Source organism: Hemiscyllium ocellatum, chromosome 6 (assembly GCF_020745735.1).
Source record: "Hemiscyllium ocellatum isolate sHemOce1 chromosome 6, sHemOce1.pat.X.cur, whole genome shotgun sequence".
Taxonomy (NCBI): domain Eukaryota; kingdom Metazoa; phylum Chordata; class Chondrichthyes; order Orectolobiformes; family Hemiscylliidae; genus Hemiscyllium; species Hemiscyllium ocellatum.
The window spans coordinates 13,528,616-13,542,478 of NC_083406.1; the positions used below are offsets into that span (position 1 = coordinate 13,528,616).

Below are 13,863 nucleotides of genomic sequence, written 5' to 3' on the forward strand. Positions count from 1 at the left end.
TCAACTCAATTGATGTTGCTCAGCAGTCAGGGGTATCCTGAGTTATTACAGCCTGAAAATGTTAATCCTGTGAAGAGCTGAAAGCTGATGTCATAGGGGTTTGGTCTAGGATCCCACAGGAGCAAGACTGACAGTCTGAGTCTTCCTCACAGTCTAACACTTTGTTCAGGCATCAAATAAATAAAAGTGTTCCTCTTTTCCCCAGTATATGGCAACTCTAGGGCTAATTTTTACAATTGCAAGTTTGCATTGTACATCTGAAAATTACTGGCATGTTCATACACACCAACACTATGCAAGGTGTATGCAGTGTGTTTCCTGTCGAAGGTGCACTGCAGCAATTTGTCAAGGCGTCTTCAACAGCATCTTGTAAACTACAATATCTACCACCCAGAAGGACAGGGGGAAGAGGAGCATGGGAACCTTTATCACCTTCAACTTCCTGTTCATGTCCTAACTTGGAAATAGATTGTTGCTTCCTTCATTGTGCTCGAGTCAAAATTCTCAAATACCTTGTCTAGCAATGTTGTCAGAATACCTTCACCAAACAAAACTGCAGCAATTTAAGAAGGCTCTTCACCACTATCGTGTCAGGGGCTATTCAGCATGAACAATAGGATAGTGGCTTTGTCAGTAAGGTAGCAATAGGATTTACTGAATATGTACTTGAACCTCTGGGGTAAGCTATAACCTCAGTAGTAATGCGACATTATTCTCCTGGGAGATTGAAACCTGAACAGCACGGACCATCATGTACAGGCTGTTTAACAGTAACAGTCCACTCCAGCTGGAGTTTGTGTGCGCACACAAAGAACCTACATTACAACATGATCAAGCAAGTGATACCCACATCCTGTGAATGAATGAAAAAAGACGTTTAAAGGAGAATTGGGTCAATACTTGAACAGAATCACTTGCAGGGCTATGGGGAAAAAACAAATAAATATGACTCATCAGAAAGTTATTTTAAAATATTGACTCAATCACAATGAGCTAAAAGATTCTTCTTGTTTTATGATTTTATGATTTTTCAGGCATCAATCCAATTTCTCATAATAGTTTCTTCACTATCCATGCTACACATTACCACTGTGATTAAGAATTAAAAATAACAAAAGTAAATGCTGGAGATGCTCAGAAACTTTGGCAACATTTGAAAAAAAGAGATGGCTGTTTCAAGCCTAACACTTCATCATCTCTCCTGTCCCTGCCTGACAATTAATTATTTGTGAAAACAAAGTGACTTTTTCTGTAGTTTCTAAAGTAGGTGCTGACTCTGAAGAAATAATGTAAGTTTGGTTAATTATTCAGTCTTCAATCACATGACACACTTCCTTTCCGATCAGAGCAGAGATTGTTATCAGGCGTGCATTTGACATTTTCTGAAAATGGAGAATTTATTCTGTCTTATTATATGTCTGTTCCTCAGCGCAACTGGTAAGTTTCCAATTTTATTTTGCTTCAAAAACTTAAGATATTCTGAAGGTAAAGAAAGAGACATTGCTTAGCTGTGTTGATGATCGGTTTAACTCTGATTGAATCAAACCTGCATTCAAGTCTGAGCAAACTCTGCTAAACTGTAGATTTCAGTTGCACCAATAACCTCCATTAATAATGTGAACTAAAATGCATTTTGCAACTGACTGACTCGACAACATAATTAAGATACGTCATTCTAATCTTTTTCTCAGCATTTTACTGGGTTTCAGATGAAATATTGAAGATGATGGACTTAGGAATAAAATAAGAGAAAATGTTGGAAATGCTCAACAGGTCTGGTAGTGTTTGAGGAGAGAGCTTTGCCTCTGATTCTGTCTCCAAAGAGACTGCCAGCCTGCTGGCTATTTCCAACATTTTCTGTTGGTGTTGTATTGAGACTCTGTTTGTAGCAAACAGATTAGATAATATTCCAACAGCATCTTCCTAACTTGGGAAGACAATTTCACACAAGAAGTGTTAGCATTGGGTGCAAAGTTCAATTTTTAAACTTTTACTTCTGAACAAGTGGTCACAATGTGATTTGCAAGGATTATGGTGTAACTGATTGATTTGTTTTGCTGTTAAGTGGCCATACTCATTAAAGGGCTGATGGCCATGTGTTCATTGCTAACTGTCCAAGAAAACTGGTTCTGGCTGCAATAAAAACTGAATACTGCAATAATGGAGTTTTGAAATTAAAAAAAACCAGGAAGTATTGCAGAAATTCATCAGGTCTAGCAACATCTGGAGAGAGAAGTTAAGTTAATGGTTCAAATCACGACACTTCTCCAGAACTGAAGAGTCATTGGACTCCAGGCATTAAGTTTTTCTCTATTTCACCACAAATAATGCAGATCTGATGAGTTTCTCCAGCGCTTTCTGTTTTTATTTCTTCTGGATGCTGCTGCGAGCAAAATCCTGCTGCTGGTGTACTCCACCTGACCTTTCAGACACATGCTGTCATGCATATATTTCTCTGCAATAGGAGTCTTGACCTCTTTGATCACCCAGTGGGTCACTGACTGGATTATTCTACACAAATATCCAATGGATCCCTAGATAGAGCTCACAATATTGAAACTGAGGGCTGGGAGTATTTTCTTTGGCCACCCACTAACCCCGTGAGCCTCAACTCGTCTTGCAACATGGCTTTGATAGAGAAACACACTGTTTAATGAAGATTCACACTGTTTCATGGGGAGACACACTGTTTGATGGAGAGACATGCTGCCTGAGGGGGAGACACACTGTCTGAGGGGGAGACACGCTGTCTGAGGGGGAGACACGCTGTCTGAGGGGGAGACGCACTGTCTGAGGGGGAGACGCACTGTTTGATAGTGAGACACACTGTTTGATGGGGAGACATACTGTTTGATGGAGACACACTGTTTGGTGGAGAGACATGCTGCCTGAGGGGGAGACACACTGTCTGAGGGGGAGACACGCTGTCTGAGGGGGAGACGCACTGTTTGATAGTGAGACACACTGTTTGATGGGGAGACATACTGTTTGATGGAGACACACTGTTTGGTGGAGAGACATGCTGTCTGATGGAGAGATACATTGTTTCATGGAGTGATGTATTGTTTGCTGAAACTACCATATGCTGACTTAGAGAAATCTCTGCCTCAGATGTTACATTCTGCTCTGGAGATGAACAGCTGGCATGCCCCTCTCTTCTCTTCTCTCATGTGCCCAAATGCAGGCCCTCTTTCTGGGTTCAAAGGGTGGAATTGTTATTCAATAAACATCTGGGATTAAGATTGTAATGACAATTGTAAATCCATTGTTGAATTTTGGAAAAACACATCTAATTCATTAATGTCCTTGAGTGACAGAATCTGCCATCCTTATCTGGTCTGGTCTACATGTGACTCCAGACCCACAGCAATGTGTTCATTCTGGGCAATAATTGCTGGCCTAGCCAGTGATGCCCGCCCACCGTAAATGAATTAAAAAAAAAGCTGCCTCCACTGTCTGCATCCTGTAAATCTCTATATCTGCCTTGCTACCTTTTTCCTTGTTTTCAAAGGTAGCTGCAGTTCTGAGGCATTCAAACATGTCTTCAACACCTTGACTCTTATTCTACAATTATTCAATGTTTGTTCAACTCCTCTGAAGTTGTCTCATGCTTTCACTCTACAAAATGCACTATAGAAATGAAAGATGAATTTGTTGTCCTTGTGATGGCCTAGTATACCATATCACATTCAAAGTTTATTTCCATGTTTTATGTTAATACCAAAATTTACAGTTGCTCATCATGTGGAAGTTAAATAAGGTCATTGTACTTCCAATTATCCTTTTTACCTTCAAAGTAAGGGTGGACAGTGTGGGTGATTATCTCACCCCTACTCAATGTCTCCTGAGATTAATGCTGAGAACAGTGGACTCGACCCCAGTATCAATTTTCCTTTGTTAAGACAGGTCAACTAACCCCCAACTCTAAGGTGCATTCGGATTTTATCAATCATGCCCATCTAGTGTAACAAGGTGCTATGGAGGGGGGGGAGGGTGGGGGGGGGGGGGGGGAGGATGCGCGCAGGGAGGTGGAGGGAGAGAGGGGGAGTGGGGAACAAGGGTGCTACATGACATGGTGTGACATTTAATGTCAGCCAAGTTTCTGATCCATCAAATAAATTGCATCTACTTGAAAATGTTTGCTTCTTTGTCAAGGAGCAATGCATTTGTATAAATATTGCTAAGGGATGCTCAACAGACAGTCATGAGGCAACTGCCGACTTGATTAGGTTTTAAGCTTGATTTCTTGATCATGTATTTGCAAACATCTTTACATGTCATGGAATAAATGAGAAATGTGAATCAGATCCTACTTCAGTTATTTATTTGTGCTGCAGTTATGTAATGTTTGTCTATTTGTGAAAACTTCAAGGGGTGCACACTGAATTGACAAGAGTCATAGAATAAATAGAGCTGCAAAGACTCTGTTAAGTGAAATAATTCAGACCTGATTAATGTGTTTGCAGTTTTGTTAGCAATGTCTTTGATTTAGTAAACAGGTAATCAACAGAAAATTGAAGCTGTTTTGGAATCAAAAATGAAATCCTCTTATGACAGCGAAGTGCATGGCAGATATACAAAATGAGTTACTTCTGCAAAGGGAATGCTGCAATTTTAATAGTAAAACATTAGACAGTGGAAATGTTGGAGATATCAAAATAAAGGAGGGATTTAAAATAGTTGTGAGTCTTCAAAGTAGGAATGTCACTTGTTCTAGATAGGAAGCACCCTATTTTGTGGAAGGAAATAACATTTGAAATTGTTGAGGCTTTGGTCGCAGTTTTTCATTCAAATAGCTTTAATTTCTCTAACTAAATTCTCCAAGAGGTAAAAACAGAACCCATAGCTGGGTCTCATCTTTGAAATAATCTTTAGTGTGTTATAGCGCCATAGAGTCATAGAGATGTACGCATGGAAACAGAACCTTCAGTCCAACTCGTCCATGATGACCAAATATCCTAACCTAATCTAATTCCATTTGCCAGTACTTGGCCCATATTCCTCTGAACCCTTTCTATTCATATATCCATCCAGGTACATTTTAAACATTGTAATTGTACCAACCTCCACCACTTCCTCTGGCAGCTCATTCTAAACACACACACCACTGCATTGAGTAGATAGCCAACAGGAGTCTTGAATTTCTGAGGAAGAAGTTTTGATATTGCAATAAAAAAATCACAGTGTCAAAATATACATTATTGAATATTTTTTCATCCAATGTTGAAGTATACAGGTTCTGCATGTGTTCCAAATGTGGCGAGAGAGAGAATTAAGATTGGTACCATCCAAAGTAAGACTGCATGATATCGCATTAATCAATCTGGCAATACATCAGTGTCACACCTTGATCAAAGATTTGAAATGAGAATCACTACAGCAAAAGAGGGGGAAAAGCTCGATTGAACATGTCCAACAAATTATGGAACGGACTGGTGGAAACTAACAGAAACAAGTAATGGTGCCTCCAGGGCAATGCCAAAATATGAGTTGCCATTCACAGATTGGTAAAGTAATTTGCTTCCAAGACAGTGTATCAACTATCATTTTTCCTATGGGTAATCCCACAATGGAACAAGTTTCCAAAGGAAATGATTGCAGTCCCATCGCTTGCAATTTTCAGAGACCATCTTCAGATTACCATGTTTCCAAAGGCATTATCATTTCAGCAGATCATGTTTTTTTACTGTGAGCATTAACCATATAAATATTGGTGGAATACAGATACAACTCTGTGATACTGACACAACTAAAGCAGAAACCAATCCTTCCTGGGTCTTGGAATTGTGGCTGAGGTCTGGAAGATTGTAAATATTATACCCCGATTATAAAAGTGGAAAGGGATATACTTAACAGCAATGACCGATCCTATTTCTGTTTATATCTTGATAGAAACATAGAAAATAGGTGAGGAGTAGGCCATTCGGCCCTTCAAGCCTGTCCCACTATGCGGATCATGCAATTTCTTTATGCCACTCCCGCTTTCTCTCCATACCCATTGATCCCTTTAGCCACAAGGACCACATCCATTTCCCTCTTGAATCTATCTAACCAACTGGCCCCAACAGTTTCCTGTGGGAGAGAATCCCACAGGTTCACAACACCCTGAGTGAAGAAATTCTTCCTCATCTCAGCTCTGAATGGCTTACCTCTTATTCATAATGTGAAGGTACTGGTGTTGGATTGGGGGTGGGCAAAGTCAAAAATCTCACAACACCAGGTTATAGTCCAACAGGTTTATTTGGAAGCACTTCATCAGGTAGCTAGTCCTCCGAAAGCTTATACTTCCACATAAACATGTTGGACTATAACTTGGTGTTGTGTGATTTTTAACTTTGTCCTTATTCTTAGACAGCGATCCTAATTCTGGATTTCCCCAACATCAGGAACATTCTTCCTCCATCTAGCCTGTCCAGTCTTATCAGGATTTTATATGTTTCTATGATCAGTACTTTTCATCAGTATTCACTCAGGAACAGGACACTGTTGCTGATGTGAATATGGAATCACAAATAATTAGAATGGATGCCCTGGAAATATGCAGGGAAGAGGTTTTGGGAATATTGGAAAGGATGAATATAGATAAGTCTCCTGGGCCTGATGGCATTTACCCCAGGATCCTATGGGAAGCTAGGGAGGAGATAGCAGAGCCATTGGCCTGGATTTTTATGTCGTCGTTGTCAACAGGAATAGTACCAGAGGACTGGAGGATAGCGAATGTGGTCCCATTGTTCAAGAAAGGGAGTAGGGATAGCCCTAGCAACTATAGGCCAGTGAGTCTGACTTCAGTGGTGGGCAAAGTCTTAGAGAGAATGGTAAGGGATAAGATTTATGAACATCTGGGTAGGAATAACGTGATCAGGGATAGCCAGCATGGTTTTGTGAAGGGCAGGTCGTGCCTCACAAACCTTATTGAGTTCTTTGAGAAGGTGACCAAGGAAGTGGATGAGGGTAAAGCAGTAGATGTTGTGTATATGGATTTTAGTAAGGCGTTCGATAAGGTTCCCCATGGTAGGCTAATGCTAAAACTTCGGAGGTATGGCATTGAGGATACATTAGAGGTTTGGATTAGGAATTGGCTGGCTGGAAGGAGACAGAGGGTAGTAGTTGATGGATTATGTTCATCTTGGAGCGCAGTTACTAGCGGTGTACCACAAGGATCTGTTTTGGGACCATTGCTTTTTGTTATCTTTATAAATGATCTAGAGGAAGGACTTGAAAGCTGGGTAAGCAAGTTTGCGGATGACACAAAAGTCGGTGGAGTTGTGGATAGTGAGGAAGGAAGTGGTAGGTTACAGCGGGATATAGATAAGTTGCAGAGCTGGGCGGAAATGTGGCAAATGGAATTCAATGTAGCTAAGTGCGAAGTCGTTCACTTTGGTAGGAATAACAAGATGATGGATTACTGGGCTAATGGTAGGCTACTTGGTAGTGTGGATGAGCAGAGGGATCTTGGTGTCCATGTACACAGATCTCTGAAAGTTGCCACCCAGGTAAATAGTGCTGTGAGGAAGGCATATGGTGTACTGGGCTTTATTGGCAGAGGAATTGAGTTCCGGAGTCCTGAGGTCATGTTGCAGTTGTATAAGACTCTGGTGCGGCCTCATCTGGAGTATTGTGTGCAGTTTTGGTCGCCATACTATAGGAAGGATGTGGAAGCTTTAGAACGAGTGCAGAGGAGGTTTACCAGGATGTTGCCTGGAATGGTAGGAAAATCTTATGAGGAAAGGTTGAGGCACTTGGGGCTGTTCTCATTGGAGAAGAGAAGGTTTAGGGGAGATCTGATAGAAGGGTATAAGATGATTAGGGGTTTAGATAGGGTAGATACTAAGAACCTTTTACCGCTAATGGAGTCAGGTGTTACTAGGGGACATAGCTTTAAATTAAGGGGTGGTAGGTATAGGACAGATGTTAGGGGTAGATTCTTCACACAGCGGGTTGTGAGTTCATGGAATGCCCTGCCCGTATCAGTGGTGAACTCTCCTTCTTTATGGTCATTTAAGCGGGCATTGGATAGGCATTTGGAAGTTATTGGGCTAGTATAGGTTAGGTAGGATTCGGTCGGCGCAACATCGAGGGCCGAAGGGCCTGTACTGCGCTGTATCCTTCTATGTTCTATGTTCTATGTTCTCCCCTGATTCTTCTAAATTCCAGTGAGTATAAGCCTCATGTCAGTCATATTTCATTTCAAATAAGAAAGAAAAATCAACTGATAATTATGTACAGAAAGTTCCATGTAAAAGTTACCTTTAGATATGGAATCAAGTGAAAGCATGTATTAAGAGTAAAATTCAACAATCACTTATTAAAACAATCCAGACACCGTGGGGCGGCACGGTGGCTCAGTGGTTAGCACTGCTGCCTCACAGTGCCAGAGACCTGGGTTCGATTCCCACCTTGGGTGACTGTCTGTGTGGAGTTTGCACATTCTCCCTGTGTCTGTGTGGGTTTCCTCCAGATGTTCCGGTTTCCTCCCACAATCCAAAAATGTGCAGTTTAGGGGAATTGGCCATACTAAATTGCCCATAGTGTTAGGTACATTAGTCAGGGGTAAATGGGTCTGGTGGGTTGCTCTTTGAAGGGTCAGTGTGGACTTGTTGGGTTGAAGGGCCTGTTTCCACACTGTAAGTAATCTAATCTAATCTAAGGGTTGCACTAGAAACCAATTAAAGATCATCAGCTGGCTCTTGGAGAGATATGTTTGCATGTGCTAGGAGCTACACGTATAAATAATACTGGACCCTATTTTATATACGCAAAATGAATTTTCACATACATTGCACCTTTTTCATGAAAAATGGTGGCATTGAGACAGCCAATCTCTGCTACATCCCAATAGCAGCAAACAAATCAATCAGAATCCATTAAGTGGTTTGAGAATTAAGACTGACAGGTAACAGTTCTTTCTGTATCCCCTTATCAATGTGCTTCAACCAATCAGCACTCTCTTCTCTCCCTTTATAAAATGGTGTTTCTTTTTTTGCCTAATCACAGAAATGAGTTCACCTGGTTTATCTGGATCATATGCATGCTTTACATCGCAGTGTAGGGATGTTTAAAGCAACCTTTTTTTCAATATTGTGTTACTATTTCTATAGGATCTTCAACATAAAGAAACATCACAAAACACATTATAATAAGCAAATTAAACACTCATCTGCAAAAGGAGAGCAGAGGATGTGTAAGTTTAGTTGAAGGAATTGATTTCAACAACATTTGAAGAATGTATAGTGAGTTACCGAAGTTCAAGATGTTGATAGGAAACTGGGAAGCAAAGAATCGAGATAGCCAAATATCCTTATGAGCAGAGACAGAGAGGGAGAAAATGGAATGCACATGGAACTGAGTTCACATGGTAGGAGTTGGTCAACAACATGGAATTGTTAGCATAAGATGTACAACAGAATTATCCTGTTGTTGAAGAAATCTTGACATTGTTGAAGACCTAATGCTTAAATGAAAGGAATTCATATTAACAATACTATTATTTTAAGTCATTTGGTATTAACATTAACTTATTTCTGCAGGGAAATACACAAATAATAAGCCTCCACATGGACACAGAAGTGGCGTGGATTCAAATTGTGCATTAACTAAGAAAGCAGCAATCAAACAGCCTGGATGGCATGTGGAACACAACAAAACTGTATACTCCCTTGGTGTAATCTTAAGGAACAGTTCTTTAGAAAATGTCAGATGTTTTGCTGAGTTTCAAACTTCATCAACCAAGAGAACTAATAGGAACCAACATATGGCTGAAATACCATGTTCATATGTGTCCGTTAATTCCTGTGCAGCAACAGAAAATCAAGTAAAGTTGACGATTATGTGTAAGTTTATCGTAATAAAACATTTCATTACCATTTGTCATTGTATTAAAACAATCAGTGTGAAGATAACACTTTCAAGTGTATTTTGACCACTTTCTTGAATATGGATTAGCCTCTTGAGTATAACACCAAATTCCTACATGTCTACCAAACAGGTAACTGATGTGTCATGGCTGTCATGATCTGATTTTTTGTTTAAATATAACAAGTTTTGGAGTAATAGATTTGTATTGAGTTATTTTCACTCACTTGAAGAACACAAAATATCTTCAGAAAGTTGGGTCTACTTTCAAATTCCTGGCATGTATTAAGCAAAACTGTGAAAAAGAGCAAAGAATTGGAGAATGTAAGGCCTCTGTAGTTTAATCCTCTGTATAATCCATATGGCCCAAATTCATTTATTGGTCATCATCTTTTCTATGTAATTCAGAGCTAGATGTAACATTTTGAAGATTAAAGAAGACAACAGATTACTGAATATTTCTGAAAATAATTTCCCAATTGTGATGGTGATGCCAAAGTAAAGGAGACACCATGGATATGGTGTATTTGGATTTCCAGAAGGCTTTTGAGAAGTTCTACACAAGAGACTAGTGGCCAAAATTAAAGTACATAGGATTAGGGGTAATATATTGACATGGATTGAGAATTCATTGACAGACCAGAAACAAAGAGTGGGAATAGATGGTTCTTTTTCTCGATGGTTGGCAGTGAATAGTGACTAGTACTGTCAGGATCAGTGCTTATGGGTCCAGCTATTCACATCATATTTAAATGACCTGGATAAAGGAGCCAAATTTAACATTTTCACGTTTGCCGATGATGCAAAATTAGGACGTGCTGTGAGGAGGATGCAAGAAGGCTTTAATGTGATTTACGGAGAAAGTGAGGTCTGCAGATGCTGGAGATCAGAGCTGAAAATGTGTTACTGGAAAAGCGCAGCAGGTCAGGCAGCATGTGATTTAAGTGATTTAGACAAGTTGAGTGAGTGGGCAAGTATATGGCAGACACAGTACAATGTGGCTAAATGTGAAGTCAATATAAGAACAGAAAGGAATAGTATTATTTAAATGGTGATATATTGGGAAGCGTGAATGTACAAAGAGATCTCAGATTCCTTGTGCACCAGTCAATAAAAGTAGACAGGAAGGTGCAGCAAGCAATGAGCAAAGCAAATCATATGTTGGCTTTCATTGCAGAGAATTTGAGTTCAGAAGTAAGGATATCTTGCTGCAGTTATACAGGGCCATGGTGAGACTATACCTGGAGTACTGTATGAAATTTGGGCACCCTTCCTAAGAAAAGTTATACTTGCCGAAGATGGAGCACAACGGAGGATCACTAAGCTGATATTGGGAATGACTGGACTCTCCTATGAGGAGAGACTTGTTTAACGGGGCCTGTAACTCACTGCAGTTGAAAAGAAGGAGAGGGGATCTGATTGAAACTGAAATAACTTCATGAAGGCCAGTATTCCGTCACCAAGTCACCCTTCATTTACTCATGCACAGTACATAGCACTGATCCAGCTAGTTCACAGCTGACACCTAGAGTGAACAGAATCCTTAACACTTCTGTTTATTTTTTTTTATTTTTTTTATTTTTTTATTTTTTTTTACTGCGGTAGTGCTTATTATTTTTATCCCCAGCACCCATGGTGTGTGTGTGTGTGCAGCTGTGAGACACAGTGAGAGACAAGGTGTACAAATCTTTATTCAATTTCCACCACCAGGAAAAGTAGGAAAACACCCGAGTGGCCTGTGACAAGCAGTGCCCTTCACATCAAAGGGCAATGCTGTGTGAAACACTTCTGTTTATATCTGCCAGCCAAGACTCCTTGATTGGACCAGGTTTATTAGCCCCAATCAGGAAACTCATGTTCCATGAGGTCTACCTGGCTGACCTTGTTCCAATCACTACAAAAACAGAAAAAATTCTAACAGGGCTGGACAGACAAGATGTAGAAAAGATTTTTTTTCCCCTGGTTGGGCAGTCTTGATCCATGAATAACAGTCTTAGGATTTGGGGTAGAAAAAACTTTTCACACAAAGGGTATTAAATCTGTGGAATTCTTTACCAGAGAAGGCTGTGAAACCAAGTCACTGAATATATTCATGAAATAGATACATTTTTAGATATTAAGGGCATTGAGGGTATGGACAGAAGGCAGGGCTATGATATTGAGATATCGGGTCAATCACAATTATGTTGAATGGTGGAGCAGGCTCATAGTTTCAATGTTTCACAAATTAGAGCACTAAAAATACACTTTCAAATGGATTTTTAACTAGCTAATGGGAAAATAAAAAAAATATTTTTGCCAGAAAACTGAATCCATAGATGTAGCAAAATGGCTAATCGCTGAATGATTTTACAGAATTCATATTGTCCTCAATAACAAACAATATCCTAATGTGTTTCCTCTATAGTTCCTCCTGATTTTAGAAAAAAACACCAAAGTGATTTTAAAGGTTCACTTGTGAGAACATGCAGAGCTGCTAACGGTAGCCTAGCACCTGGCATTGTATTGGTGAAGTCAATGGTTTCAATGAGAGGAAGAAATGGGACCAAACAGCAAAATCGGACCAGGACCGTTACCAGCATTTACAAGCCAATACAACATACAAAGAGCTTGGAGAAAGTAACCTGTCTGATAAATCTTCCAACATCTAATGCACCTACAGAACTGATTTTAGGATGTGAGTATGCAGATTAATAATGTCTTGTCCTATTGTTTTGCAGGATTTGAAAACTATAGCTAGCTAGCGTTCTAGCTGTGAAGTGTGTATTGAGTGCCTGCCTGGTGCAGTGTGTGTGTGTGTGTGTGTGTGTGTGTGTGTGTGTGTGTGTGTGTGTGTGTGTGTGTGTGTGTGTGTGTGTGCGCGCAAAATGCTGTTACAATTGCCTTAGTTGCAGCACACCTGGGAAGTTGACTGGCTCATTTGGCTGGATGGATGGTTTGTGATACAGTGATGTCAACAGTGGGTTCAATTCCCATACAAGCTGAGGTTATCATGAAGGATTCACCTTCTTAACCCTTCCCCTTGCCTTAGATATAGTGACCCTCAGGTTAAGCCACCACCAACCATGTCTCTCTAGAGAGCCGGATGGTCTATGGTAGTTTAATTGCTGTGTAACAGCCTGATAAACTGTAATTGTCATTCCATGCCCCTACATCTGTAAGAGCAAATACTTTACATTATCTTAGAATTCAGTTGTGGCTCCTGTGAGTGCTTCTGCCTTTGAGTGTTCAAATTCCACATCAGACACTTGAATGCAAAATCTGGTTCAGATCCAGCTTTTCTAATTTTTCATTGCAGCTGAAATTCTCCATTCTGAACGTGTCCATAAATGTACTTTAATGTAATCAGGTACCATCTCTAAAAAAGTGAATAGAATGATGTGCAGTTGTCATGTGACCTAACTAATGCTTTATATAGTTCTAGAATAACATTCTTGCATGCATATTCTGTACTTAGGCTAATAAAGGAACTAATCCCTTTTGCTTCATTAATCATTTTATTGACTTGACATAGAACCTTAAGAATTTGTGGGCCTGCAATTTTAAGTGTCCCACTGTTCCTCTACTTTCTTATGTCCAACAAATTATTCCCTACATTGTTTCCCTTCAGAGTTTGGTTATCTCATACTTCACCATTTGAATTCCATTTCCTATTTCTCTATCCCCCATGCTGGCCATTGACATTTTCTTGCTTTTTACAGTTTTTTAACCTCACCATAAACCAGACTACTTTTTATATCAACTCCAAATTAATTTAACGCAATGTTTCCCACAAAAATAAGTGTGACAGGGCATGAGTAGAAACACCCATGTAGCTACATAAATGCTTGTCGACCTTTGCTCCTGCCACTAAATCAGTTTTGGATCGAACCTGCCCTTGGATGTCATGTATTGTTCCAGTTTCAGTAGATTTTCTTGTGGTGTCTTGTAAAACAAAACTTGCTGAAACAGTGCAGCTTACATCAAGCGCGTGACCCTCATTGGCCCAACTTGTTAAAGTTAGTAAACATA

At 39.9% G+C, this 13,863-nt stretch overlaps 1 protein-coding gene across 2 annotated transcripts in view; it reads left to right on the forward strand.

Annotated features, from left to right (window-relative positions):
- Positions 1–1,353: 1,353 nt before the first annotated feature.
- LOC132816640 (uncharacterized) overlaps positions 1,354–13,863 on the forward strand; it is a 62,873-nt gene continuing 50,363 nt past the window's right edge. For both annotated transcript variants that reach the window (XM_060826466.1, XM_060826467.1), the window contains exons 1-3: positions 1,354–1,437; positions 9,528–9,830; positions 12,260–12,529. In XM_060826466.1, the coding sequence (XP_060682449.1) occupies positions 1,389–1,437; positions 9,528–9,830; positions 12,260–12,529 (622 nt within the window). In that variant the 5' untranslated portion in view covers positions 1,354–1,388. The remainder of the gene's footprint in view (positions 1,438–9,527; positions 9,831–12,259; positions 12,530–13,863) is intronic.